Here is a 23,986-nt window from a genome sequence, read left to right as displayed (position 1 = left end):
CTCTCAGCCTCAGTTTCCTCATCTGTAAGATGGAGAAGGCAATAATAATATCCCTGAAAATAAAATGGTGTAGGGGTCATCAATCACCCAGTCAGAGTGTGGGTGCGAAAAAACATTGTCAACCCTCTCCCTCTGGGGTATGAGGTTCGAGATCAAGGCCAAGCAGGGTTTGAGATCCTGAACCCAACTGGCTGGATTCCAATCACAGCCCTGTCACTTACTAGCTGTGTGACTGCGGCCAAGTCACTTCAGCTCTGTGACTGTGAAGACGTGGACCATGGCGCACTGTTCATGGGGCCTCTGGGAGGAGCAAGGGATTGAGAGCAGCAGCCGGCACAGTGAGCACCCTGTGTGTCCCTCTTCCGACTGTTACGTCCACTCCTGCCCACCTCAGCCCCTTTTTAGCTGACGCAGCATTTGAGCTGTACTCTGAGGGCGGCTTCTGTCTCCAACCGGGCTGGATGGTCCAAGGAGGGGCAGGGAGCCCAGCCCAGCCTTCCCTCAGCATCTGTTTTCCATAATTCCCTTCAGCTAGAGACCAGGAAGGTGCGAGAGCTTCCTTGGGTACCAAAGTCATCCAAAACCACCCGTCACGGGGTGGGCGGGGGTGGACGGGGGTGGGCGGGGGCGGGCCCGGGCCGCCTTCCCACCCCACTTCGGGGCCACGGCCCCTCTTGCGTGTCTGCCGGGGGCTGCTCCCTCAGTCCTGGCTGCAGCTGCTCGCCACTCCGGCTCCCGCTGGCCACTGCTGCTGTCTGCACGCCGGCCCCCATGCTGCCCAGAGACCATGCCGGTGCTTCACCAGCCCAGGGCCGCTGCCACCCTGTGGCACTCGCACGGCCTATCCGGGATGCTTTCTTTTCCCCCTGTACTGGGGATTGAACCCAGGATCTCCACACTGAGCTACATCCCCAGCCCTTTATATATTTTTTATTTTCAGACAGGGTCTTCCTAAGTCACTAAGTTGCCCAGACTGGGCTCGAACTTGCTGTCTTCCCCTTGCCTCAGCCTCTCAGAGTGCTGGGATCACAGGCATAAACCACAAGGTCAGACTCCCAGAGGTTCTTTACAGGAGCTCCTTAAAGAAAGAGGGTGTGGTTCTTTCTCAGGCAGGAGGGACTTCGGACTTGCCAGCCTCTGCAGGTCCCCTTCTCGTCCCTCATCCTCTGTCCCCCTTCCATGGGCTTTCTCTTCTCCCCGCCTATAAACTCTGCGTAGGCTTTGTTCTTGGTATCAACCAAAATGTGCTCAAAGATGAGTACGTACAAAGGGTTTTCCACCTCTTCAGGAAAATGGGACTGAGCCGTGAGCGGCCTTTTGCACTGACAATCTCTGGGTGTTATCGCTGCCCATTGTGCAGTAGGCTGCAAACATCTGCACTTGAGTTCAAGACAAACACGAGCCTCAAAGAGAAACCCTAGGATGCACATCCACCCGGGCAGAAATGTTGTCTGTTCTGCCTGCTGCTGAGGTCCCAGTGCTGGGAAGAGGGGCTGCCACGTAGAGGGAACTCAATAAATGTTTGCTGAGCGAAATAAGAGACGCTTGCAGCATGAGGCTCAAGCTGGAGCCCCGGAGAGGGCCTGGGGTACCATTCTCTGCCTTGCAAAAGGGCAGCTTCCTTCTTCTTTCCCTTTCTATTCCACCCAGGCTACACGCCTATTGGTTGGTGCCGCCCTCATGGAGGGTGAGTCTTCCTCCTCACTTTGTGGCCTGTATGTCAATGGTCCACACATACCCAGAACTGTGCCCCACTAATCCCCTAGGAGTTTCATAATCCACTCAAGTTTGATATCACAATTAACTGTCACAGACAGGATCACAAAGCTGAGCCCAGCGTGGGCAACTTAGCAACTTAGTGAGAACCTATCTCGAAATGAAAAAATGTATGCAGGGCTGAGGATGTAGCTCAGTTGGAAGGCCCTGGGTTCAATCCCCGTACTGCCAAAAAATTTTTAATACTCGGTATCTCAGGTGATTATTTCTAATTAGTTCTTCCCAGCCCACATTTTCCACAACCTTCTTGTCTCTAAGGATAAGCACTGTGATTAGAGCGCCTGTTCAGACTTCCGCTTTGCTCTGTTCCTCTGACAGAGGTGTCCCTCGGTGGCCTTTCAGCACAATGCTCCTGTTTCTCTGGCATCTGTTTCTCCCTGCAAGCGCATTGCTTATTGTTCTTGGGGCTCCTTGGCCACCTCAGCTAGATACGTCTTCTTGGGGACAGGGTACGAGCCTGTTTTCCAGCCCACGGTGCTCTGGGTGAGCTGGGCGGGCACACCAGTCTCTGCAGCTCCGGGTCCAATCACTCCCTGCCCCCTCACATCCACATGCTTTCCTCCCGCAGTCCTCAAGTCCCAGATGCACTTTTTCCCGGTGAGCCGCGATGTCCTCTTCGGTAGCACATCCCTCCCCAGCTGGAGTTCCAGTGTCACCTCTGGCTTGTTCTGTTTTCAGCCCTTTAACAAGGACGAGGTGAGCAGTGATCCACTCAGGCTGCAGGGGAAAAGAGGACACCCAGGAAGTCTTCTCGAAGCCCATGGCAGCACCAGTGCAGCCTGGGATCCCCACACACTGCGCTCCACCCTCCTTGAGTCTCACCGGGGCTGCACCCGTTTGGCCCTAGCTGTAGGGTGCAGTTGTGAGATCTGTCAACCTTCCTGCCTCTATTGAGTCAGCACTGGGGCAGGCTTGGATTCTGAGGAAAACCGAAGCAGGCCATGACACCACCATCTTGAAGCCCCTCCATGTTACTGATCTTTCCCCATCCCTTGAGCAGCTTATGCAGGGGAGGAGGTGGGTTTATTTGTTTTATTTTTAAATACTGACAGGATGTTATGGGTTTATACCTATATGTCCCTCCAAGAGCCTCGTGCACTTCTAGGCAAGGCTTCTGGAAGGAGAGGGGATTACGGGGGCTTAGGGCTGACTTGCTATTAGAAGGTAGGGTTTGGTTGGAGAAGACAAGTCCCTGGGGGTGTGGTGTGGAAGGGTTTATCGCTCTCCCGAGGGCCTCCCTTCTCTCTCTTTTTCTGTCCATCTTGCCCCTCTGCCATACTCTTCTTTGGACTCCACCAGTCCCGGACTGAAACATGAGCCAAAACAAACCTCTCTGCCTTTAAGCTGTGGGTGTCGGGTATTTTATCCCATCAAGAGGGAAGTAACTAAGACACAAGATTTGATCATGTTTATAAAGCAAGGAGGTGGAGAGGGAAGGTTGAAGATGGAGGAATGTGAAAAACTAATAGAACAAATCTCCAGGGTGGTAGCATTTCAGGACACGGCTCTCTGTTTCCAGGACCAGTGGCTCCTGTCACCATGCAGGGTCATTCACGGCCCATTCATTTTTTTCATTCTTTTGAAAAGATGTCTTTGCTGAGCCTGGTGCCAGCTAGGCTGGAGCACTGGAGGATGAGGTGGTAAAGAAAACACTCCAGAGACTGAGGCAAGAGCAGCTTGAGTTTGAGGTCAGTCTGATCTACATAATGAGACCCTGTCTCAAAAAGAAAAAAGTGAAGAAAACAGTTTGAGGCCCTATTGTCACTTACAAACAAAGGCATACATGCAACTTGTGGTCAAGGAAGGCCTCTCTTTCAGTGTCACCTGAGGCTTTACCTAGACAAGCCAGGAGTTGGGGGAGACATCCCCAGCAGGGGGAGCACAGGTACAAAGGCCCTGAGATGACTCAGAGGGATAGGCAGGAAGCCTCAGTGCTGCAGGGGAAAGGGGGAGAGGGGAGGGGCAGAGAGGGGCCTGGGCTCCCAGGGCCTTGTGGACTAAGTGTCAGAGCTTTCAGTGAATCTTAATTGACCGAAGAGGAGCCTTCAAAAGTCCTACTTTGGGTTCCTTGGGAGAATGATTTGAGTGGAAATGGTTTATTGGAAAAGGGATCCAGGGAAACAACACTCGGAAGGGAAGAGGAAGTGTCATAGTGCCTTTGGGAGTGTTACAACAGAAAGCCATAGACTCGGTAATTTCCAAGTAAGAGAAATGTATTTCGCCGGGGATTTAGCTCAGTGGTTTCGACGCTTGCTGCGCAAGCGCAAGGACCTGAGTTTGATCCCCGGTACCAAAAAAAAAAAAAAAAAGAGTCTGGTTTAAGAGAAATGCATTTCATCTGTAATCCCAGCACTTGGAAGGCTGAGGCAGGAGGATCACCGAGAGTTCAAGGTCAGCTGGGGCTACATAGTGAACTCAAGGCCACCCTGAACTATACCTCAAGGCTTTGTCTCTAAATAAATAGATAAATAAATAAATTAAGAAAAGGCCTGAGGATGTAGCTCCGTGTGAAGGCCCTGGGTGCAATCACCAGTACCAGAAAAAGAAAAAGAAAAAAAAAGAGGAAAGGAGGGAGGGAAGAAAGAAGAAAGATGGAAGGAAGACAAGGAAGGAATTTCCCCTTAGCTTTGGGAGCCAGGAAGGCCAAGGCCAAGGCAGGCGCCTTACTGTGCGGTCACCCGCAGGCCAGGCGCTGGAAGGCAGAAGGAAGCGAGTGCGAGTGAGCGGAGGTGCAGAGTGGTCCTCCTGACACTGGGTCACTCACGAAGCCAGAGCCCTCAGCGCTGGTCGCCTGCTAAACCCCCGCCTCCCAGAACCGTGCCCTTGGAGTTGTCTGTTTCTACCACCTGGAGTCAGGGGGCACGTGGTGCTGGAAGTGGGGAGCAAAGGACGCCACTGACAAGTGAGTCATCAGTCCAGTCACCACTGTCCGCCAGTCTACCTCAGTGCCACCGGGGACCCCAAAGAGCAGCGTGATGTACACAGCTGAAGACCCCCCGCCCCCCCCATGGGTGTTTCTTAAAAAGTAGTCTACTCCGGCCATGGTGACATCTGTAATCCCTGCACCATGGGAGGCTCAGGGCCCTAAAACCCAGGTCCTGACCCGAGTTTCTCTCTCTTCCCTGTGCCTAGAGCACAAAACACACCCAGCATGAAGCTCGGGTGCTGGGGCCAGGCCAGTGCCAGCCTCCTCCTCCCGAAGGCCTTGCCGGCTGCAGGAAAAGCAAATGTTCTTTCCATACAGCAGGGCTGTTCCTGGAGCGAGTAGACCTCTTGTGGCCGGCACACAGTGCTCCTTGGGGCTCCGGGAACAGGCTGGACTGGCCGCACCCTGGGGGACAGCGGGGCCTTCAGAAGGGGCTGGGGCTGGATGTGGGGATGTTCAGCAGCTCAGGGGAGGTGGAGCAAGAGGGTGCTGAGGAGGTGGGGGGGGCTGGAGGAGGAGGGAGGAAAAGACAAGGGGCTGGAGGGGGGCAGATGCGCGGGCTTTCCAGCCGCCTTACTCCCCCCTGGCGTCAGAAGTGACTCAGGTGCTCAGCCAGGCAGGGTCACCCCCCCATTCCCCTTGATGCTTCGTGGTGAGGTGGTGGGGTGGTAACTTTTGCTCCTGTTGCCTTAGTTTACCCTGCAGACCTAAATGTCTACAGTGTCTTAGGTCTTTCCACCAAGCTGGGCCCAAAGGAGGACACTGCTCTTTTTGTTTCTTTTTTTGGTACTGGGGATCGAACTCAGGACCTTGCACTTGGGAGGCAGCCACAATGCCATTGAGCTACATCCCTGGCCTGACCCTGGGCCAGTTGACACTGTCAACTGGGTCCATCCCCCACCAGTCTTGTCCCCATCTGTCGAGACCCCACTGAGAGTGATGTTGGGGGAAGTGGGGCGGACCAGGACAGGGAGCTGGGACAAGGGAAGCTGGGAGGACCCCCCAGGAGAGAAAGCCCTGAAGAACTGGGACACTGAACCAGAGGGCTGGGACAGAAAGCCACCTGAAAGGTACACGACAGGTCAGAGTGGGGTGGCTTTGTCCTGGCAGGGAGCTCCAGGGTTCCTGTGGATAAATCAGGAACCTGCCCTCCAAGCTCACTTTTAGAGGTTCTTTTCTATCACTGGGCACAGCTGGCCAGGGGTGGGTGGCCACAGGTGAAGGTGTCCGGTGCCTGGTGGACACAGCCCCAACAATGTGCCCACTGCCCACATTTCTGCATGGCCATCGTTCACCAGGACTGAGTGACAACTGCCCATTCCCACTCCACCTCGCAGGTACCTGGGTCTCCAGGCCTGGTTACTCCTGTGCCCTCAAAGCAGAGGCGCTGACCACGCACCCGTGTCTCCCTCCTGGGTACCCTAGGCCCTCCTGATATAGGAGTATGGGCGTGGCAAAGCTGGCTGGCAAGAGTGGGACCTGCCAATCACAAGATCCCAGGGCAACACGAGGCCCCGGTAGGTAGCTTCTCTCGAGCTCCCGGGTGATGTGGACGGCATAAAAAGGATCACTATCATGTTAAGCTTGCATGGCGTCTGCACTGCTTTTCTCAGATGCACATTTTTGCTTTACCCTCTTTTTCTCTTCGTTTGGCGCAAGTTTGCTCTGCCGAGCTGGTTTCTCCCATACCCATTTACCCCGCACTTTTCAGATAAACTTTTGGCACCATTTTTGACTTGTCTCAACTAATTCTTTGTTTAAGGCAAGAAGGACCTGGAATACTTTTGATTGGCGACCCATTTCTGAAGAAACCACCCTCTAACACTCCCAGGACAGCAGGAGGGGGGACAGGCTTCCTATGGGCTCAGTTGAGACCAGATGCATGAGCTGTCTGGCCCCGACTGGTCCCAGAGACAGCTTCTGGACTAGGACCCTGCCACTGCCCCTGCCACCACCATGCTGGTGTGCTGTGGCCTCCAGGAACAGCTCTAACCACCAAGGGCAGCAGAGTCAACCTCCCAGCAGAAACGGCCCCCAGAGCCCTGGGGTGGGGCCCAGAGCGGGAACACTGGGGCCTGAGGGAAGAGACTGGGCACCCAGCAAGAGAGCTCAGTTCCCTTCTCGGTCAGGTGTGACACTCGCTGGCATCACTCGAGCTGGTGACAAAGCTCGTGCTCTTCCTGGAGCCCTCAACGTAAAACTGGCTGCCCAGGAGGTGGCCCAGGAGTGGGCCCCGAGCAGCTGCCTCTGAGCCAGCCAGGGTCCTGGCTCTATCGGGGTGTTGGCCTGGGAGGTGGAGGGGTCCCCAGGTTTTCTCTCCCCTTCCCCTGGGGCATCCAAGCATCAGCTCCTGAAGCAGGAAGTGGCACTGGTGGCTTCTTTTGGGAATGCCGGGCTTTGGGAACTCAGGAAACTGAGGCCATGGGGTCACCTCCCAGGACCCCCACATCACCGCAGGACCTGGGGCACAGCCCAGCCCCTCTCTGAGCCTCATGTCTGTGGCTGGTTCCTCAATCCTCTCCTCCTTATACTGACGATTGAACCTCAGACTGAGCTGTGAGCTACATCCCCTGTCTTTTTTATATTTTTATTTTGAGACAAGGTTTCACTAAATCACTAAGTTGCCCAGGGGAGGCTCGAACTTTCAATCTTCTTACCTCACTCTCCCAGAGTCTGCAATGCAGGCCTGCAGCACCACTTCCAGCTCCCCCTGACCTTTTTAAATTTAGGGCAGTTCACACTTCATCCCAGTGAACTCACGCGGGTTCTGCCTGTGAAGCCGCCTGGAGGATTGATGGCGCGAGGGCGCCACCTGGTGGCCAGTTACAGCCAGACACAGCCAACGCACTCGGAAGGTTTGAAGGTTCATTAAAAATCACAGAAAAGCAGAGCGCTGGTCTTGACGGTGGGCCTGAGGGAGGAGGGCAGGGCAGAAAGCGTCCTGAGACAGCAAGCTGCGGCTCCCCAGTGGTGGGAGGGAGCCTCCAGATCTCCCGAGGCCGATGGGAGGACCTGCCATTGCAAAGTCTGAGAAAAGAACTCGGGCTGAGGTCCTTCACCTCACGCCAAGCACTTCCTCGGTGCAGTGGCTGCTCTAGGACCGTCTTGCAGGGCAGCGAGCCTCCCTCTGCAGGATCAGGCAGGAAGGGCAGAGACAGGTGACCAGGATGCTGCGCGTTGTAGACTGAACTTCTCCAGGCCAGCATCACCATCAGTGGGGAGCATGTTGGACAGGTACATTTCAGGGTGATGGCTGAATCTGAAGCTCCAGGGCTGAGGCCAGCACCCTCAGGGGACGATGACCACGCTCACCCGTGGGCACCGTGATCAGGTCCCAGGATTGCTTGGAAAGCAAATCAGGTTCAAATGGTCTGGGATCAGGATCGCTGTGGAGGTTAAAAAACTAAGATCCAGGGTGGGACCAGGCACAGATTAAAATGACAACAATTCCAATCAGGCGTGGAGACACACACCTGTGATTCCAGCAACTATGGGAGCTGAGGCAGGAGGTTGGCAAGTTCAAGCTGAGCCAGAACAACTTAGTGACTTAGCAAGACCTGGCTCAAATTTAAAAATAAAAAAGGGCTGGGGATGTAGCTCAGGGTGAAGGCCCTGAGTTCAATCCCCAGTAGCAAGCCCTGCCCCCCCAAAAATCTGCAGTTGATTCTAAGGAGGCCAAACCTCATCTTCCAGCTGGGCCCTCAGGGTGGAGTGCAGCCACCACCACCCCCTGCCCCAGCCCCATGACCCCCAGATCTGCAAGTGGTCAGGGAATAACAATAGTTACTGACTTTGGTGGATGCTTCAGCCAGCACAGGAAAGGTGTTAGAGGTTTTACCCTCAACACCTCCTAGGGACCCAGTGAGTTGCTATTTCCTGTTTTATAGACAGAGAAACTGAGGCACAGGTTAGGGTTAAGACAGAGAAGTAAACAACTTGGGCTGGGTTACGCAGCTACTAAATAGCAAAGCCAGGATTCTGACCCAGTCTTCCCTGACTCAGAGTTCACTACCTTTGTCTCCTCAATTCACAGTTAGTGTGTAGCTTTGCTTCAAAGCTGACAAGTTCCACAGCACTGGCCTCATAATGAGAGAGAGGGACCCCAGAGACGCATGCCTTCCAGGAAATAATGCCTCCCTTGGACATAAATGCTATAGGAAAAGTGGGGCAGAGGGAGCCCTGAAGCCACTTGTCACCTGGGTTCCTAGGTAGCTCCGAGGGGTCCCCAGAGTCAAGGTGTTCAGGAAGTGGCCCTCACCCACCAGGAGGATATGGGCGCTACTCCCTCCCAGTGCACAGCACATAGCCTGGGTCCTGCGCATGGCTAACCTGGCTTGAAGGGGAGAAGGGAAGACAAAGAGAGGGTCCATTGGAGTAGACAAAATAGAGAACCACTTTTACTAGTAAAAATGCATCTTCCAAAGACTCTTAAGAAAGCTGCTGCCATTGCAGAGGGAGCCTGTGGTCCCGGAGCAGAGTGGGCTGGACGGGCTCAGTCTGACCCTGCCAGGCAAGGCAGCCCCTGGCGGGCTCGGATCCGCTGAGAGAGCCGGTAAAGCTCCATGGTCGCCTTCGCATCTTCCACAGAGCTGTGTCCCAACAGGTTGTTCTGCAGACAGACAGACAGACAGACAGACAGACACAGGGTGGGGCTGGAAGCCGGCTGAATCCAGAGGCTCAGGGTTTGCTCACCCCCCAGTTTCCCAGTCGAAAAGTGGGTTAGTGGGCTGGAGCCTCCCCAGGCCCCTGACTCCATGGGTATGGAAGGGTGTGGCCAGGCACGAAATCCCCCATCCTAAGAATGAGGCTGGGCCCCCAGCAAAGGCCCTGTGGAGGACAGGGGTGCAGCCATGCACACATCCAGGCACAGAGCAGCTGCTCTAAGGTGGAGCTTGGGGCACCAGGATGGAGCAAGGGTCTCCAGCTGGGGGCATGCGAAGGGCCGCTCAGGAAGGAAGGGGCATCAGCAAGTGGAGACCGGACCAGGTGGTACCTGCTGCGGAGGATGGAATGAGACACCCCAAGTACCTGGTACCCTGAGGGGCGCAAGCACTGGAGAGGCACGAAGAGAGCGTGCCACTAAAATCAGAGCTCTGGGTAGACAGTGGGGAGGTGATCTGGGGGCCCTTAGTAAAGGCCTTGAATGCCACTCGGGGGAGTCTGCACTTTATGGGGTGGAGGTGCTGGTGGAAGTCAAAGGCCACTCCAACTGTTGGTGGGAGAAGTGACTGCCATTCGCCACCTCTCTCCGCACCAGCATCAGGCCCATGTAATCTCTTCAGCTTTGGCTGCATCGGAGGGTCTCCCATTTCATGGGTGGTGAAACCGAGGCTCATGCCCAAGGTAAAGGCTGTGGAGCTGGGATTGCTGCTGCACAGAATGGCCTGTGTCCCCTGGGGTCACCCTCACTCTGTCCACACTGCCTGCCTGGTCCTGGCATCCTGGCGAGGACCCAGTGGTGGGGTCTGTGGGGCTGGTGCAGCTGGCTGAGCTCTCCTGGCCTCCCTCAGTAGAGAGTGGCCTCCTTGCCCTGCCCCCACCCCGGGCCACTGCCTCCCTCATGCCTGGCCCTCCTGCCAGCCTGTGTGGCCATCTGCTCCCGGCCTCCTCCCTTCTCCAGGCTGGGCAGGTCCCCAATGCCTGGCATGGAGTCGGTGCTCACCGACCGGAGGCCCTCCCCCTGGGTGACCCTGAGCCACATCTGGCCAGATGTCCAGAGGAATCCAGAGTCCACCAGGGAGAGCAGTGGGGCTGTAATATCCAACTCCCTGGCGCCAGTACTGGGGATTGAACTGCATCCTCAGCCTTATAAAATTTTTTCTTCTGAGACAAGATCTCACTAAGTCACTAAGTTACTCAGGCTGAGCTAGAACTTGCAATCCTCCTGCCTCAGCCTCCCGGGGCCCTAGATTATATGCATGAGCCACTGTGTCCTATGGTTCTGCAGTAGCAACAGCTTCATACCCACAGGGTAACTGGCTTGATTTAATCACCAACAGCAAACATGTACTGGGTGCTGGCCCCCTGCTCTGTACCAGCAGGTCCCGGGGTCACCTTGCAAAGCCCATCCTCCTCTCTGGGAGGCCCAAGCTAAGACACCCCATGGCCCCACAGCCACATGGCCTCTCAGGGGGTGAAAGGAGCAGTCTGCCCCTGAGCCATGGGACAAGTTCAGAGTCCTGGAGGGAGAGGCAGGTCCAGGCAGGACCTAGGAACAGCCCCAGGCAGGCCCACTGACCTGTCCGGGTGGCCTGCATGGTGGGGAGGGAAGGAGCAAAGGGAGAGAGGAAGTGGGGGGGTGGGGGGTGGAGGAGGAAGCAGCCCTCACCTGAATGCGCTTGTGCAGGAGCCGCTCACACAGCACCCGCAGGGACACACGATTACAGTGCTCCAGGTTGGCCTCACGCCATAGCACCCAGTCGGTGGACGTGTCATAGATAGTGTACCCATTCATGTCTTCCTTCAGTGCCTTGAAGTCATGCTTCAGGTCGTGACCCACCACCAGCCTGCCTTTCAGGAGCTGCAGGATCTGCCGGGAAGATGTGCACCATGCACACGTCCACCCAGTGTTCCACAGTGGCCTCCGGGTGGGGCAGGGGCTGGCAGAAGTGCCCCTCCTCAGCTCTCCATGAGACCAGGGTGAACTGTGCCCAGAGCCCCCGGACCTCTCTGTGGCCTACTGACCACTTCCTGTGCCGGCCCGCGAGGGGACACGGAATCCTGCAAGCCTCTCCACAGTGCTGTGGCAGCAGCAGGATGATGACCTCCTGAAGCCACACACACCCTGACTCAGAGCCTGCAGCCCTGCTCCATGACAAAGGGGTGCTTGGATTGCCAACCAGGTGGCCGTACGTAGGGAATGGTCCTGGATTATCTGGGTGGTCTCCAAGGTCAGAGCAGGTCCATGTGAGAAGAACTCATGAGCTGTGTCTGGCTTTGAAGTTGGATGAAGGGGCCAAGGTCGAGGCACCCAGGAAGCTTCTAGAAGCTGAAGGTCAAGGAGATGGCTTCTCCCCTGGACCTCCAGGGGAACCAGCCCTGCTACACCTCGATGTTGGCCCAGCCAGACCATGTTGGACTTTGGAACTACAAAACTCTAAGGTCATAAATGTGTGTCATTTGAGAGCCGCAGATTTAGCTCAGGGTTTTACCACCTGCTGCGCAAGTACAAGGACTGGAGTTCAATCCCCGGTACCAAAAAAACCAAACAAACAAACATAAATGGGTGTCATTTGAAACCATTAAGTGGATGGCTTTGTTTAGCAGCCATAGCAAACTAGTTCAGTGAGGAGGGCCTGCTGCCTTGAACCAAACTTTACAAAAGAAAAATGGATGCACAGTGATTTGCCTAAAGTTCCTCAGATGGTTTTTAAAATAAGTTTCATAGGTAAAAAAGATGAAATCTAATCCCTCCCCAAGCATCTGGGATGGCTTGTGTGACTCCTAACTTCTCTCAAGGGCTGGAATCCTAGGAGCCTTGAACTGATATGGGAGAGGCCCGGTCAGCCCCAAGCCACCAGCTGTAGAGATGATGGGAAGAGGTCACCCAGAGACAGAGACAAACCCAAGGAAGCCAGGACCTGGCACCAGACGGGGGCAGAGGGGACTTTCTTATGACTCTGGCCCAGCTTCCAAGATCCCTCATTTCACGCTCTGTCCTCACCACCCAGCCCTGCAGGCACATGAGTGAATCAATATTGACACTGTGGAACCATGAACTTTGGGTGATTTGCTAAGCACCGTTACAGAGCTAGATAGTCACGCAGCTGGCTGGTGGCAGAGCCAGGTTTCCAGGCACCTGCTTGTTACTGTCACACAGGCCCAGGTGTGGGGGACAGACCCAGAGCACCCCTTATCACCATCCTGCAAGTGTGCCCAAGCTCCCTCTGGCTGCCTTGCCCATGTGGACCACCTCCCGCCCAAGAGCCACAGCCCAATCAGCATTAACTTGGCTGCCACTGGAGAGGATGCCAGGGGGGGACTGGGGGACAGAGCGGGGTGGTGGTGGGCTGCAGGGCCACTCGTGGCTCTTCTACTTTGGACAGCTCTCTCTCTTTTTCTTTCTTCTCCTTCTTCTGTTTCTTGGCACTGGGGATTGAACCCAGGAGCTTGCATGTGCTAGGCAGGCACTCTGTCACTAACCTGTATCCTCAATAGCCTCACCCCCTTTCAGCTTTTATTTTGAGACAGGGTCTTGCCAAATTTCCCAGGCTGGTCTTGAACTTTTGATCCTTCTGCCTCAGCCTCCTAAAATGCTGGGGTTTCAGGCATGGGCTACCATGCCTGGCTCAGGGCTCTGTGTTCCTAATAGGCAACACGATCCTGATGGCCTGGGGGCTCAGAAGGACCTCAGTGTGGAGGTGGAGGCCATGGCCATGTGCCTGCTCTTGCTAATATCCTTTATGTTTCTGAACAATGTGATCTGCTTTTCTTGTCTAGGAGCTTGGCTCGGGCCCAGTTCACACACAGTCCTGAAGAACTCACCCGCCCTTCCAGAGACAGGCATTGCTGGTCCCAGACATAGAGGGCCGAGTCATCGTGCTGTGGATTCCTGGGAAATTCATCACTTCCTGAACCCCAGACTCGGGGTGGGGGTGGGGGGTGGCCCTGCTTTGGGCATCATGGAACTCATCATGAGACAAAACAAGAGGCAGAAGAAGGAAGAGGAAGAAAGGAAAGAAGGGAATATCTGCGGCAGAGAGATGCCAATGACTCTGTAGGTCTGGACAGGAAAGACCACTGGACTTGCTGTGTGGCCTCAGGGTGTCAAGGACCCTCTCTGGGCCTCTGTGTTCACATTTATAAGGTGCAGGCTTGGACTGGTGGGACCTGAAAGGCCCATCAGCAGCCAGGGCTCTGCTACCTTTCAGAGGCAGGGCTGGGGAGGTGCCAGCAGCAGGTGGGGCCTCAGGACCTTCACGCAGCAGGCATGCCAGAATTCACCAACACCGGGAGTGGAGATTCTCAAATTCCTGGAAAGAACCTCGGTGGGCATTCACCACTCCCCCTTATCAGCCGGGCACCGGGCCAGGTGCTGGCCTCACCTGGCCAGGAGGCTTCTGCTCCAGACTATTTTTAGTTTCATTTTAAAGGAGGAGCAAGATCAGAGAGGTTAGGGCCGGGGGTTTGTCCAGGTCACCTGGCTGGCGAGGTGCAAGCTCCACGCCCAGATCCACTGGACCCCATCACTGTGAAGTCAGTGTTAGCAGCACCTCTGAGCACTCAGTGGCAGGGCACCCTTCTGGGGCTATGATGTGCACAAAGACGAGGGGCTCATGATCTGACCAACTGCAGAAGGGCTGCAGAGGACCCAGTCCCTGCTGCCATCTTCAGGAGTGGCACCGGTCACCCTCTGTCCTCGGTCCCCTGCCGTGCACTCTGGCTGCCCCTGCTCCCATTTGTGCCATCTACCCTGGCTTTATCTAGATCGTGAATTCCTCTTCCCTCTGGCCCAGCCCCAGCGGGACCTGCCAGGTGGCGGAGCCCCAGCGGGACACTCTGACCCATGCGAAAGCCACTCCCCAGTCACAAGCTCCTGAGGCCTCTCTGCACGTACTCCTCCGAAACCACAGGCTTTGTGGGGTAGGCTGACATGAGTTTTAACTCACAAATGTGGGTTACAAGCTGTCAAAAATTACCACCAGGGGGGAGCCCTAAATCTGAGCCCTGACTTGTATGACAGCTTCCTGAGGATCCTTAGGGAAGTCACTGTCCCTCTCTGGACATCGTTGGAGGTTCTTGAGCAAGCGCACGGCAGGATAAAAACACCTGTGATACTGTGTCATCCTCATGTCACAGAGGGCTGTACTGAGGGGGCATAGAGAGGGGCAGCAATGGGCCAGAGGACCCAGAGCCCTCTGGGCAGAGTTGGAGGGGGACATGAGTCCAGTCAGTGTGCCCGCTCCATGCCTCAGGGCTCATGCGCCTGGGGCAGCTGGACAAAGGGTGACAGCAAAAGCCAGCAGGACAGCAGAGGTGGTTTTGCTGCACTCAGCTGCCCAAACCCTCCTGTACTTATGAGAATGGCTCAACTCCCCTCCCACGGGCACACTCCCGCCCCTCCGAGTGCCTCACCCAGCACTCAGCCTGGGGGCAGAAAACGGAAGGAGCCGGAGATAGGGAAAGAGACAGATGTGGGCGCGGACAGGCAAGCTACAAAGTGCGTGGGCAGGAGGAAGGGGTGAGAGAGCCAGCGCACTGTGGGGGCCGGGAGGGACAAGGACAGGGACAGGGAGGGGACAGCACCCACCAGGCTCCTTTCACACGGGGCTGGTAGGGGCAGGGCTGGAGGATGCACAGAGCAGCGAGGCTGGAGCCAGGGATGGGTGGTAGGGAGCTCAGCAGAGGCAGGAATAGCGGGCGGGCGGGGGTAGAGCCCTGGGCCAGGGTACCTGAGGCAGCAGGGGACAGTGGGAAGTCCAAGGGGTGATCAAGTATATGGCGAGCATTTAAATTTAAAAATGTCATGTTAAACACACATCGCCATGAGTTCCCTCACTTCAAGCACTCTTAGCCCATCGTTCTTGCCACTTCCTGAAGCAGATCTGGAAGTCCTCTTCCCTGAGTGTCTTTACGAGGTGTGATTAAAATACAGTGAATGCTGCTGCTGAAGGCCATCCAATAGAAAGGCAGCCTCCTAAAAACACGACCGTGTGTCCTCATCCACCTTACTCATTGGACCTGGCACTGTGCGACTTCTCTCTCTTCCCCAAAGTCAAAACGGCCACGAAAGGTAAATATTTCCACTTGGTTCGGGACATCAAGGCAGCCACAAGAGCACAACTAAAGACACTCACGGAAGAGGACTTCCAGCACTGCTTCAAAAAGGGCAAGAATGACAGGATACGTGTGCTCAAAGTGAGGGGCATATTCTGAGGGGGGTTAATGGCAATGTGTCTTTTACTATAACGATTTTTTAAAAAATTTGAATACTCACCATATTTATTGATCATGCCACACACATGTGACTGACAGCAGCCAGGGTCTGAGCTGGCCTGGTGACATTGCTCAGGCAGTAGAGTGGGCAGCTGGCAGCAAGCAGCACAGGGCAGCAGGCAGGAGCCCGAGCAGCCGGGCCGCCCTCTCAAGGGCAGAAGGAGAGGGCTGACTGCCTTTGGTCTGTGTACCTCATCTGCCTGCCTGAGGCCACAAAGGAGGCAGAAGTTCCAGAACTCGCCCCATGTGCCCCAGAGCAGGTGGTGAAGAGCAGGCCCTGCGCAGCCAGGGTGTGATTCTGGAGAGCTGCTGGCGGCCACCCTGGCAGGACTCGGTGTCCCGCGCACCTGCGGCCTGAGGCTCAGCACGGTTCCTAACGGGGAAGGAGACTGAGCAAGGTGTCCCAGGCCAGTGCTCAGCATGTCAGGGATTTGCGGTTTCTGGCCCTCTGGGTCCGGCCCAGGGAATGCAAGAGCCTTTCTCTATACCCCCTAGGCTCTTCTGCCAACCTGCGTCACTTTGATGAGAGGGAAGCTGGGAACGAGGACAGATTGTCCACCTGGGCTGCTCAATGGGAATCTTAGGCTAGGGGATGCCTTGCAGTGTCCTGAACAGAGCCCTCTTCTCTGCGTTGCCCTGCCCTTCCTGGTGCCTCTCCTCTGGTCTCCTTCAACCCTTCCCTCACTCCCATGTATCCCTTCCAACAACTCCTGGTTTTCTTGAAACTGGTTTTTATCCTGCCATGCCCTTGCTCAAGAATCTTCAATGGCTCGCTATGGCTCACTAAATTACATGCACATCCTTTCCCCCACTCATTTCACATGCCACTGGCCACATGTATCTTTCACACTGATTTGCTGTGCTCTTGCCCCGGGCTCCACTGCTATCCTTTTAATCCTATTTCTGGAACAGTGTCATCCAACAAAATATAATGTGCCACAGATGTGATTCTAAATCACTTAATAGCCATATTTAGCAAGGTAAAAAGAAGCTGAACATGGTGCACATATCTTTACCTAGCACTTGGGAGGCTGAGCCAGGACGACATAAGTTCAAGGCCAACCTGGGCTACGTAGCAAAACCTCATCTCAAAACAAAAAACCCTAAATAGATACATTTTTAAAAGTTAAAAGGGACATGTAAAGTTAATTTTAGTGTTTCCTTTAACCAACATATCAAAAATATGATCATTTCAATATATAGTCAATATGAAAAAAGTAGTAAAGTGCTGTGTGGTTCCTTTTTTAATAACAGTATGGGAATCCAGTGTGGCTATTACAGCACATCTCAGCTCCAACCAACCAGCAGGATTGGAGCCAGATTTGGATCCTGACTCACTCTTCTATGCTGTAGCTCCCTGACCTGACCTCTGACCTCAGGGGAGTCCCTCAGTGCCATGGGCGAGTCCCCCTCCCCAACGTGCATATTGAAATCCTAACTCTAGTACCTCCAACCATGGCTGTTTATAATTACTAAGTTACAACATCATTTTTATTTAAAGCTTATTAAATTAACTCCCTAAAAAAAAAGCCCCTAACTGCGGTCTTCCCTACAGGCTGAACCTTCCCAGAGGACTAACCCCGGGGAAACCACTAGGTGGTTTGAGTTTTGCTTTCCCCTTCTGTTTCAGAGAAACAGAAACTTATACTTGGAGCTGGCATCACCAAAGCTAAAAAGCAAAGGGGCGGGGAATTCTGGAGCCCCAAGCTTGGGCTTCAAACTGAGCGGGTGGCTGTCCTGGGCCAGCGGGTGGGACCTCCCTCGGTCCCACAGTCCGGGGAGCTCTGGTCCACCCAGGAGCTGTGTTACCCCGGGCTCCCCAGCGAAGGCCCAGCCTGGGGGAAGAGCCTCTAGACATTGTGTGGGGGAGGGTCAGGCGGGACTCAGTTTCCCCACTAGGCCAGGAACCAGATGTGAATCTTGGTTTCTCTGGTGATGGGAAACCTCAGGTTCTCCCTGCAGCAGGGTGGGGCGCAGACCCCAGAGAAGAAGCTGGGGACGTGGGAGGGGGTCGTCTGCTCCCCCTGGGCTCGCTGCCCTCTGGCCCCTGACTCACCTCTCGTCGGGCCTCTGCGAAGGGTGTGGCCGCCTCCATGTGCAGACGTGTGACCCCGCTGACCCGGGTTCTGTAATCGGTGATCACCCCCTCGGGCCGGATGAACTTGTCGTACAGCACAGAACCGGAGAGGCTCACGAGGCTGCAGCGGGCCAGGCCGCTCTCCCGGAGTGGCCCCAGACCCACCATCTCGCAGTCCATGGCCACCACCTCCAGGCTGCCAGCCATGCTCCGTGGGGACCCTTGATGTGCCCGGGGTGGGACCTCAGATGTGCCGAGGAGGGTCACTCCAGCTTCCCTCGGGGTGTCCTGGGCCACCACCCAGCCGGCCTGCACCCTCCCCGCCCTGCCCTTTGCCTCCAATATCACCTGGTAACAGGGGAAGCTGGCCTCTTGCCACCCCACCCAGCTTCCCTGCTATGGGTCCCAAGGCCGCTGCTCCTGCCTGGCAGCCTGAATCCCAGGAGGTCCCCTCCCTGCCTCCACTCTCACCTGCCTGCCTCTCCGCCTTTGGCTTGCGTCTGCCTCTCTGCTGCCACTTCTCAGCCACTACAGGGTTCTGAGCAGTGACTCATCTCTCACTAGAAGCCGGGCATCCTGACCCGGTTTCGGTTTCCAATTTATTATCAAGGGAAATCAGGGGCGGGAGGCCGGCAGTGGGCTGGGCTACTCCATCTCCCTGCCTGCAGCAGGTAGAGAGCTGGTAGGCTGAGTCAAGGCGGCCACGTCCAGGTGTCCCTCCTCTATCCCCTGCCCTCCCCTTTCTGATGAGCATCAGATGTCGTTGGAGCAGATTTCGATATCTTTATGCTTTCTCACCCTCCACCCAGAAAACAAACATTCCTGGGATTGGAGACTGGGGAATGTCCCCTGCTTCTGGGGTTTCCAGTCTGATATTGTGAGGTCTTTTACAGGGCAGGGCACGCTCTTGGGACACTGAGGCTATTAATTGGGAAGGGGAGTAGGTTGGGGTAGGAGGGGGCAGCCCCCACCCCAATCCAGGGCAGACAAGGAGGCACTGAGGCTGCACCTTCCTCCAGGTCCCCATTGCTCAGGGGCACCTTGAAACAGACCTCTGTCTGACCTCAGTGGGCTCTGACACGAGAGAGACAAGGAGAAGCAGGCCTTGGGGAACCCCCAACAGCCCTGCCAAGGAGGGTCACCCCGTCCCTGGCTGGAACTCAGTTCTTTAGAGGAGCAACTGGCACAGTAAGGGCATGCAGTACTTAGTGGATGAACGAATGAGTGAGTTACACTGGGTCAGAAATGGAATTGCTTTTGGTGGAGAATAACCCGTTGCTCTGTGTGCTGTGATGGGGCGGGACCCAGTAAGCTTCCCCTGCTCCCCGCTCTCTACCTGGGCCTACAGGAAATGGGCACTGATTTGGCTGTGCTGGTTGCTTCTCCTTGTCACCAAGATTTATGACTGGGAAGGGAACTTCCCCTAGATCCGTGGTGTTTTCACCAAGAGAGACCTCTGACTTTAACAGACTCCCAAAGTAGAATCAAATGTTGGACTATGTCTCTGTGATACAGCTTCATTCCTCTTTGCTGTGTGGCTGGTTCACATCTCAGGTATGAAAGAACTTTTGTTCCCCATCCTGAAAGAGTGACTTTTGCCTGCATCAGACTGGGGACTTTCTGTTTTTCAAATGCATGACTGTTTACAATTGAAGGAATCCAACTGCCCCTGCCATCCTGATCAGAGAACCCTCTAAATTGCCCCTCCCAGCACAGCTGCACCTGGAGACTCCTGACATGATTAGCAGCCCTGCTATGGATAGAAGCTGCTACTCCCTGCACTTTCCCAGGCCTCAACCTTGGGCAACAATTACTGCTTGTGCTCTCCCAAGCCTGGTTCTTGGCAGGGAGCCACAGGCCCCTTTTACTGAACTCTCTCCTCCCTGTGACCCTACAAAAGACCCCATAGCCTGAACGGGTCTCTAGTGCCAGCATGGTCCCTCTCAGGTTTGTTCTGCAATAAACCTGTCCTGTTGAGCTCACACCTCTGCTTCTTCTTTTCCTTTTTCCTAACAACAGTGATTTAGGGGGATCACTTCTTGGACTTTTGGCTAAGGTCAAGTGTAGTACAATGATTTAGAGGGAGAAGCAGCAGCATAAACAGGTGATAAAATCATGTTACTTTAAATGCATTTAAAAAGTAACCTCCTAAAGATCTGATTGGAGGTTTGTATCTGCATTTCTCATAGGACCCAAGCACTCAGTGGCAATCCTAGGTCTCCTAGAAACAGCAGAGTTCTTTGCTCCATGGCCTGTGTCTGGCCCTTGTGGTCGACTCCCCAAACTGCACCTTGGAGCCCTCCCTCTATGTCCTGCCTTTGCACCTTCTCGGGCCTATCTTAGTCTGGTCCCTCCTTACCTGCTCTGGCCCATGCACTCACGATTGGGTTTCTCTGCCTCTGTCTTTAAGACTTGATTTAAATTGTCCAAGTTCTACCAGATTTAGCTTCCTGTACTGTTTGTCACAGTTCCTGTACTGTTTGTCACAGCTTAAGAACTCAGTGATTTCCTGGAGGGAGGGAGAGAGAAAGAGAGAGGCTGAAACAGAGAGAAAGAAGAAGGAGAAGAGAAAGAAAGAATTCAAAATTAGTACAGTTAGAAACAGTGGAGCTGAGGAAGTCACCTCCTTCCATCCATCTAAATTTAAAACAGCACTGTCTTACTTTACTCATTGCTAAGACAAGATACCCAGTACCCAATGTTGAAGGAGGAAAGGTTTATTTCAGCTCAGTTTGTAGAGGTTTCAGTCCATAGTTGGTTGGTTCCAAAACATGGTGGCGTGGGAGGAGGGCATAGCAGAGGAGAAACATTCTAAGATGTGGCAGGCAGGAAGGCAACAAGCAGCCAAAGCAGCAAGCAGCTGCAGGCCTGCCTTCTTTCTGTCTCTTTATTTTCCGTCCAGGCTACAAACCTATTGATTGGTGCCACCCACACCCAGGGTGGGGCTTCCATTATCCACCCTCTTAATTCCAGTATCACACCTTTAATCCACATTCACACACCCTAACCCAGCCACCTTCCAAACTCCCCACCTATGAGCATAACGGGCTTTGGGGAGACATCTAGATACAAATGTAACAAGCACTGAAAGGTCATTCTATCTTCTATTGTCCTAAGGGAGGTAGCAAATAAAATAACAAAAGCTCAGATCCCTAATGCTCTAGGCAAAAGCACATGAGCATTAGATCTCCTACCAGTGGTGACGAACCTATGGCCCTCATGTTATTTGTTTGTTTTTTTTTAGACAAAAGATGTTCATGTATGAGTTGTTTTTTCTAAACTAAAACCTCAGTATTCAGGTTTAATTTCAGAGTTGGTGTTGGCTTAAATAAGTGGGTTTGGGGTTGCAGTTGGGGCACTCATCTCTAAAGGGTTCACCATCACTGTCAGGACATAGCCTGACCTTCAGTCACCTTCACCCTACTCCAATCTCATTAAGGGTTCATAAATATGCACTGCATACCATGCAATAATTAAGATCAGAGTGAATTCTGGGATGAGCATGCGTGTTGAGAGCCCTTGAGATAACAGCATCAGTCTATCACTCCCATCAATCACACCCAGAGGTTCAGGGGAGGCACCTAAGCAGAGGTGCCTGTCCTTTTAAATTCTGAAACCCTGGTTTGATCTATGCGCCACTGCCATGTGCTGTGCCTTTTCTGCTGCCCCGACCCCTTGTTCTGTCTGCACTGAATCTTCTGTTGGTGCAGACTTGTGCTGAACACCACTTCCCGTGATCTTCAGTCAATGTAACCTTTTTCACTTGCCCCTTAGATTGTATGCCTGCAATTCTTTGCTCATCCTACAGAAGAGCCTGGAGCTTATCAGCCTGCTCCATGATTACAAAACCTCACCTCTTAACTCCTGGGAAGTTTCTGGCTCAGCTGTATGTCCATGTTTCTATTTATGGCCCCTCTTTTAGGTTTAAAACTGCACATAGGACCTCAGGTTGTGCACTTGGTGATTCCTCCCAAGCCCTCAGCAGGTCCTGCCTGCCTCCTTCGGATCCCAGTCATCACTCCAGCATTGGGCCCAAAGGCCAGAGGGACCAGTGAGGCAGGTCAGCTCCAGGGAAGGTCACCAGTCCTAAGGGGGCACATGCTTGTCTCCGGTCTGGGCATCTGCTCAGCTGGTTCTGGAATGTTCCTCTCTAGATCACCTTGCCTCGCTCTCTCACCCATAGGCCCACCCTGGAGCTCTCTATGTACAAGTGCACCTCTTATCCTCTTCCCGGCCTGTTTCTAGTGCGGTGGGTGTTGTAGGAAATACTGGGCAGCCTACTGGTTCAACCCCTTCCCGCCCCAGGACAGCTGCCTGGGCCAGGCTAGCTTTTGTTCAAATGTACTGTGTGCTCCAACGTTGGCCCCAGGTGCTGGTGACCAGCAGCACCGAAGGAGGAAGCCGGCCCTCAGCCAGGGGGTTTCCTGATATTCTCAGCTTCATGGGGCAGGGAAGTGAGCCCATCCTCAGGCCACGCCCACAAACCTTGGATCAGGTGAGGCTGGAGAGTGAGTTCCTCTGGGTAGGTTATTACACAGTCTGATTTGCATCTCTCTAATGATCAGTGTTGTCAGCATCTTCATATGGTTATTTGTACACCATTCATGTTTAACTCAATTCTTGTGTGATGATGGAGGAGCTGCCTGTCCTGACTGCAGCAGGAAGACGGCCCATGTGGCCCTCTGAAATCCCCACCAGGAGGATCTCCTGGTACCTGCCAAGCAGACAACTGATGCTGCAGTGTGGAGATGGCTTGAGTGTGACCCCAAAGGGTCACATGCTGGCAGCCTGGTCCCCGGTGTGGAGGTAAGGTGGCCTGGTGGGAGGTAATGAGTCGGGGCCACCACCCTCGTGAGCAGGCTAAAGCTGCCTCCTGAGAGCTCTGGGCCTTTTGGGACTCCACAGTATTGTAAGAATGGATTGTCCTAAAGCAAGTTGGACTCTCAGCTCACTCGCCTGTTCCTGTCTTCTTCCACATACTCCCACCATTGTGACCCCCATCTCCCACGAGGCACGAGGCCCCTCACAGAGCAAGCAGAGGCCAATGCCATACTTTTGAATCTCCACAACTGTCAGCTAAATAAGAACCTCTCCTTTCTAAAGGACCCCGCTTTGGGCATTTTGTCACAGTAACACAAAATGGAGCAAGACAGCACATAACAGAGGGTCAGAGGCCCCCCACTTCCTTGGAGGCAATCTGCCCCTCCCAGCTCAGCTGTCCCCAACCATGGCTGGACCTGTCCCCCTGAAATGTGCACCTGTGCCGCTAAACTGCATACAACAGAATGGAAAGCAGGATCTCAAAGGGGGATCTGCCCACCCATGTTCACAGTTGCATTATTCATAACATCCAAGAGGGGAAAGCAACCCCAGTGCTGCCTGGTGACACCAACCTGGGAGGAAAGTGACATGTGCTACAACATGCGTGGGCCTTGGGGACACTATGCTAAATGAAATAAGTCAGTCACGAAAATAGTTTGAGTGTGCCGGGCATGGTGGGGCATACCTGTAGTCTCAGCACTTGGGAGGCTGAAGCAGGAAGACTACAAGTTCTAGCCCAGGCAGGGCAATTTAGATCCTAACAAAAAAAAAAAAAAAAGAAAAAGAAGTATATCTACTCAAATGCATTGAATCACAAAAAGTAAAATGGTGGATGGGGAGATAAGAATTACTGCTTAACAAGTAGTATGCTATAGGGCTGTAATTCATGTCTTGCTGCCAGACAGCTGATTTGAATTTGAATTTGACCATTCCTGTCAGCTTGAAGTAGGACAGAAGAAATAAAATTAGGTAGAAAGGAGACCAAGAAATCAAGAATTTAAAATTGTACTTCAAATTGTCATTATTTGCAGATGACATGATACTCTATATAGAAGACCCCAAGAACTCCACCAAAAGTCTTCTAGACTTAATAACCAAATTCAGTAGAGTAGCTGGATACAAGGTCAACACACAAAAATCAATAGCTTTCCTCTACACGAACAACAGACTCACTGAGAGAGAAATAGGGCAAACAATTTCTTTCACAATAGCATCCAAAAAACTGAAATACCTAGGAATCAACCTAACGAAAGAAATCAAAGACTTCTTTTCTGAAAACTATAGCACTCTGAAAAGAGAGACATGATATCAGAAAATGGAAAGACATCCCCTGCTCCTGGGTAGGAAGGATCAACATAGTGAAAATGGTCGTACTTCCCAAACTGCTATATAGATTCAATGCAATCCCAATTGAAATCCCAGCAGTATACTTCACAGACCTTCAGAAAACA

The 23,986-nt window shown here is 53.8% G+C and overlaps 1 protein-coding gene across 2 annotated transcripts; it reads right to left on the bottom strand.

Annotated features, from left to right (window-relative positions):
- Positions 1 to 7,553: 7,553 nt before the first annotated feature.
- On the bottom strand, positions 7,554 to 18,337 carry Isg20 (interferon stimulated exonuclease gene 20). 2 transcript variants are annotated; one of them, XM_021264803.2, is made up of 4 exons: positions 18,186 to 18,337; positions 17,694 to 17,957; positions 11,031 to 11,231; positions 7,554 to 9,311 (listed from the first exon to the last, which is right to left on the bottom strand). In XM_021264803.2, the coding sequence occupies exons 2-4, from the start codon at positions 17,919 to 17,921 to the stop codon at positions 9,195 to 9,197; spliced, it is 546 nt and encodes a 181-aa protein (XP_021120462.2). In that variant the 5' UTR covers positions 17,922 to 17,957; positions 18,186 to 18,337; the 3' UTR covers positions 7,554 to 9,194. The 2 variants fall into 2 exon arrangements, with proteins under 2 accessions (XP_021120462.2, XP_004852803.2); XM_004852746.4 differs by having other exon boundaries at positions 17,694 to 17,935; positions 18,186 to 18,336.
- Between the last annotated feature and the right edge of the window lie 5,649 nt (positions 18,338 to 23,986).

This window comes from Heterocephalus glaber, unplaced genomic scaffold (assembly GCF_053883595.1).
Source record: "Heterocephalus glaber isolate CG9 unplaced genomic scaffold, H.glaber_assembly_v1.0 deba00001531, whole genome shotgun sequence".
In the NCBI taxonomy this organism is placed as follows: Eukaryota; Metazoa; Chordata; class Mammalia; order Rodentia; family Bathyergidae; genus Heterocephalus; species Heterocephalus glaber.
The sequence above is the reverse complement of the archived record's forward strand: the minus strand, read 5'-3'. Positions and strand labels throughout refer to the sequence as shown.